Raw genomic sequence first — 5496 nt, forward strand, 5'->3', positions numbered from 1 at the left:
GATGGTTGTGAGCCACCATGTGGTTGCTGGGATTTGAACTCCGGACCTTCGGAAGAGCAGTCGGGTGCTCTTACCCACTGAGCCATCTCACCAGCCCAGGATTTTAGACTCTTAATGTTTGAGTAATAGTCCATTGTATAAACGTAGCACTTTTTTTATCCGTTTACAATTGACAGTGATCTAGGTTGTTTCCAGTTTCTGGCTGTTCTGAATAGAGCAGCAGGTGAACCTGTCTGAGCACGTCTCTGTGGGAGTATAGCTAGATTTTGAGGCAGATCGATTCCTAGCTTCACGTTTGGATTCAGTACAGATTTGCATTCCTCTTACTTCCCGTCCTCGTCTGCACGAGCCAGCATTTTTCTTACCGATCTCGGCCATTCTGATAGGTGTAAGATGAAATCTCAAGGTAGTTTTGATTTTCATTTCTCTGATAACTAAGGACATTGAATGTTTTTGTTTTTGTTTTAAGTTTTTCTTGACCATTTTTGTTTTCTCTCTGGAGAGTTCTCTGTTTAGATCTGTACCCCATTTTTAAATTGTGTTACTTGTTTTCTTTATATAATTTTTTGAGTCCTTTATATATTTTGGGTAATAGCCCCCAGATGTGTAGTTGGTAAAAGCCTTTGCCCATTCTGTAAACTGCTACTTTGTCAGAATGATGGTGTCCTTCACCATACACAAAGCTTTTCCATTTCATGAGGACTGTGTGCAGGGACACACCGGGGGGAGAGGGATCTGGGGTGGCTGGTGGTCTCTCTTATCCACAGCACACACCTGGCACATCTGGCAGGTGACAACGTAAGCAGTTGGTATGTCCCTCGGAGCAGGCCTTTGGAATTGCCTGTGCACTAACAGGGTTAGGGTTAGGGGTCCCTGGTTTGAAGCCCAACAGACAAGTCACCTTTAGAGTGATGTCACCTACCTGATCCCGTGGCCTGCATGGAGTTGGCAGCTGTGACTTTGTTTGTTGAGACAGGGAATTGCTATGTGGTATTGTCTAGCCTTGAACAAGATCTTCCTTCAATCTCCTCAATGCTGGAATTACACATCTGGGTCATTGTGCCCAACTTTGCTTTATTATTTGACTAGAAAGAGCACATTTATTTCAGAAATGAATGAATTGTAAGCTACATGATGGTTTGGTTTCTTGTTTTTTGTTTTTGTTTTTTGTAGCCAGGGCTTTGGGACCATTTATAAAAGTTCAGAACAATGGAAACAAGAAAACGACCTTGATATGGGGGCAAGGATGAAGTTCCATTTGGTAAAGTGCTTGCCGAGCAAGCATGGTCTTGAGTTCAATCCCCAGCACACGCATGGAGAGCAGGATATGGAATTCTCTGAATGACCAACTTAGTGTAATCAGTGCGCTCCACATCCTAGTGACAGATCTTGCTTCAAAAATCAAGGACAACACCAGTGCTGATCTCTGGGCTCTACATGCACGTACACATACACCCACATACATGGACCAGTAACAGAACATGGCGCACATGCACGTGCACACACACAGGATATACACGATATGGTTAACTGATAGTAGTTTAAATTCTTAGAATATCTTTTGAGAATTTGACAGTGGAAGACTGTGAAACCAAACCTTTTCTACACCAAGAGCCTACACCTTAGAGTGTGCTGAATTGTAAAGTTGTTTAAGGTCCTGGAGATGGCTTGGTTGAACTTGTAGAGCTTTTAAGATCTGTGACAGTTCACCACACGCTCCTGAGCCGTTTTGTTGTTGTTGTTCTTTTCCATTAGGCTTCCCGGCAAGCTTCAGGAATTCCGGGGCTTACTCCAACTGAAGAAAAGTAAGGACATTTGTTTGGTTTTGTTTTATGAAGTAGAGACATTTCTTCTTCTTTGGTATCAAAACAAAACTGTAATTTTGGGGGGGGTGTTGTTTGTTTGTTTGTTTTGTTGATGGTGCTGGGGGTGGAACCAGAGGCCTCAAAGCGCGGCAAGCAAGTGCTATACCTCTGACCGCAGCCTTGGCCCTAATGTATGGTTTTAAATTACTTGTTTTGTTTTATTTGAATTTTTGTACTTCCAATTTACCTCTGGGAATGCACCCTGTCCTTCATTACAAACTGAGGGGAAAGATACTGAGTTATTACTTCCCCTTTCCTGTTCAGGGATAGCCGAAGATAAGATAGAAATAAAATAGGGGTGCGGGGGGAACAAAGCTTGGAAGCCAATCCTAGGGTTTCCTTGGGCTGTGAGCCTGGCTGCGGCTGTCAGATTGGCGACTGCTTGGGTAGCTCCGGATTATGCCACGTGTTCCTTTGTTGTTTTTGCAACGCAATTTCATGAGTTCTCCAAGTCTCAGTTTAATTACAGAAACAGTGGGGCCGTGAATTTAACGGAGTTTAGGGTTTCTCGGTTATTTGAGGTTTATGAATCTTCGTCGGTTTACACAGTTAACTCAGACGGCCGCACACGGCTCTCCGGTTTCTCCAGGTCACACTGACTATATCGCATGTCTGTTTTTTTGTCAGAGATGGTAATCTTCCAGACATTGTGAAAAGTGGAAGTTTGCATGAGTTCCTGGTTAATTTGCATGAAAGATACGGGCCTGTGGTCTCTTTCTGGTTTGGCAGGCGTCTTGTGGTTAGCTTGGGCACCATTGATGTACTGAAGCAGCATTTCAACCCCAATAAGACTTGTGAGTAACATTTTCTTTCTCCTCAGCTGACCCCTACCTTTGAAGACTAAATGTTTATAAAGAAAGAATGCTGTTGGATAGGAGTATGTAGCTAATGTTTGTCGAAATGCTTTGAACTGTGTGTTAGGTGTGTATTAAAGAAAAATTGTACTCATATCCACAGACTTTTTTTTGCAGGCATTGATGAAGTACAACAGAATTCTGCATCAGGACAGTTTTGCCCATTTTTATTGACCCTTGAACTGTTCAGATGTACAATGATATTAATGGTGTTGTGGAAAGATTGCTGTGCTCTGTCCTGCCCCCCTTACCCCGCTGGCCTCTGATTTCTTTTGACTATTTTTTTTCTTTTGAATGATTATTTTAATATAGCAATCCCAAATCTGTCTGTTTCAGCGGACCCATTTGAAACCATGTTGAAGTCATTATTAGGATATCGGTCTGGCGGCGGGAGTGCGGGTGAAGAGCACGTGAGGAGGAGACTGTATGGAGATGCTGTGCCGGCTTCTCTGCACAGTAACTTCCCTCTTCTGCTACAGGTAAGGCGGTGCTTGGTCTGGGCGTACAGTGTAGACGGCCGTGCTGACAGAGTGTAGACAACTGTGTTCATAGAGTATAGACAACCCTCTGCCTGTGCTTGCCTGCATCCCTACCCTCCACTCCAGCCATCCCCCTGCCTGTGCTTGCCACCATCCCTACCCTCCACTCCAGCCATCCCCCTGCCTGTGCTTGCCACCATCCCTACCCTCCACTCCAGCCATCCCCCTGCCTGTGCTTGCTGCAGATGTTCCTTCTCCCTGCTTTGCCAAGTCCCTAACATGTCAGCTCTGCACCTCCCTCATGCCTTACCAGTCTATTGATTGTAAGCTTTTGGATTTTTTGTCTTTTTTCTTTCCCTCTCCCCCTTTGTAGTACTGATATTAATTCAAGGGCCTCACGCATCTTAGGCAGTGGTGGTGCGTGCCTTTAATCCCAGCACTTGGGAGGCAGAGGTAGGTGGATTTCTGAGTTCAAGGTCAGCCTGGTTTTCAAAGCAAGTTCCCAGACACCAGGGCTATATGGAGAAACCCTGTCTCAGAAAAACAAAAAACAAAATATTAATAGTCTTATGATAATTATTAAACAATTACTTGTTTTTCAAAGAAATTTTGTATGTTTTCTGTACAGCTCATTTATGTTATGATCTCATGTGTTGGTGCATGTTGGTGTACACCTGGGGAGGCTGAGGCAGGAAGGAGGTGAATCTCTCCTCTCCTCCCCTCCCCTCCCCTCCCCTCCCCTCTCCTCTCCTCTTCTCTTTTCCTTTGAGACAGGGTCTCTCTGTAGCTTTGTCTGTCCTGGAACTTGTCATGTAGACTGTACTAGCTCTGGACTCATCTGCTGCCATGTATGGCTGAGGCTGTTTCAACAAACAACAAACAAATTCTGAATCTTGTCCGTTACACTATAATCCTGCCTCCAGGTATAATTTACGGCTAATTTTTTTGTCATATAGTTATGTTAGTTAAAATTACCATGGTATTTTAATGAGCTTATTGTGAGGACGTTTGTACATTTTTGTATGGTAGAACATATTTTTGGGTTTTGACAGTTCATACATCATGCACTTATGTAAGGATAGCTGGTAATTACATCTTGCAGTGTAGATGTACTCCTGTGACAATCATTGGAATCAACCAACAACTGTCATATCTGTTAATGTACCTTGACCACACGTGACAGAACTTGAGGAGAGGTTTGAAAGATGTTTTTTAGGAAAATGAAACATTTGTCTTCTATTTGGACATTTCTGCTAGTATCGAGTCAGTATATAATATTGAATTATCAAACAGACCTTACTAGAATTCTCACACACTGAAAGAGAGTCATATAATCTAGCCGGTGAACTAGTTATGTTTGCTGAGAGAATGGAGAAAGGGCTGGGTGTGTCAGTTATAATATATGCATTATTTTGTAGAGTCCCACAAAACAGATGGATTAAGGCAATGGGTCTCCACCTGTGGGTTGCAACCCCTTTGGGGGTCGAACAGCCTTTTGATAGGGCTTACCTCAGACCATCCTGCATATCAGATATTTACATTATGATTTCATAACACCAAAATGACAGCTGTGTAGTGGCAATGAAAATAATGTTATGGTTGGGGTCACCACAACATGAGGAGCTGTGTTAAAGGGTCTCAGCTTTAGAAAGTGTGAGAACCACTATGTTAAACCATGAACAGAGCACAGCCCAGCTTGCAAGATAAATGATTTAAAAAAAGAGAAGAGCTCACACTTGGTCTCCTCATTGTGTGATTGGCCAGGGTTCTTTTTCAAACCACCCATGTGACAAAGCTTCTTTACAACCTGAAAAAAAGGTAGAAAAGTAGGACTGGGAGTGCCCTGTGCAGAGGGAGGCCTAAGCAGCCACTAAGTAAAGCCACCCAAGTCCCATGAGGCAATGTGACACTTCTTGTTTTCTGACAGAGAAGCAGATAGCACCTGAGGCCCTGGATTATGACACTGCAGAGGGAGTAAGTGATGCGCGCTGTGCAGAGGCAGCGCAGCGACCTTCCTGTCTAAGATTCTGATGAAGCCAATGCTTTGCTTTATTTCTTTCCTTCTGGGAGCTCCTTTTAAGGTGGTGCTTTTGGGTTGCTGCTCTTGACCACATTTGACTTCTTAGGTTTTGTTAAATTTTGACATCTGTCTTCATGACAGAAATTGGTGATTGGTATAGATCCTTCTTCCCTCCCTCCCTCCCTTTCTCTCTCTCTCTCTCTCTCTCCCTCCTTCCCCCTCCCTCCTTTCCTTTCTTCCTTCTTTCCTTTCTTTCTTCTTTTCTTCCTTTCTTTCTT

The 5496-nt window shown here is 43.6% G+C and overlaps 1 protein-coding gene across 3 annotated transcripts in view; it reads left to right on the plus strand.

The window, feature by feature from the left end:
* The window catches only part of LOC110322246 (cytochrome P450 20A1), a 41818-nt gene that overhangs the window by 6685 nt on the left and 29637 nt on the right, over positions 1-5496 (plus strand). The window contains exons 2-4 of one of the 3 annotated variants that reach the window (XM_021198842.2): positions 1756-1805; positions 2493-2659; positions 3056-3198. In XM_021198842.2, the coding sequence (XP_021054501.1) occupies positions 1756-1805; positions 2493-2659; positions 3056-3198 (360 nt within the window). Of the gene's footprint in view, positions 1-1755; positions 1806-2492; positions 2660-3055; positions 3199-5496 lie in introns of those variants that run through there. The other 2 variants (XM_029538873.1, XM_029538874.1) reach the window with 2 other exon arrangements.

Source organism: Mus pahari, chromosome 5 (assembly GCF_900095145.1).
Source record: "Mus pahari chromosome 5, PAHARI_EIJ_v1.1, whole genome shotgun sequence".
Taxonomy (NCBI): Eukaryota; Metazoa; Chordata; class Mammalia; order Rodentia; family Muridae; genus Mus; species Mus pahari.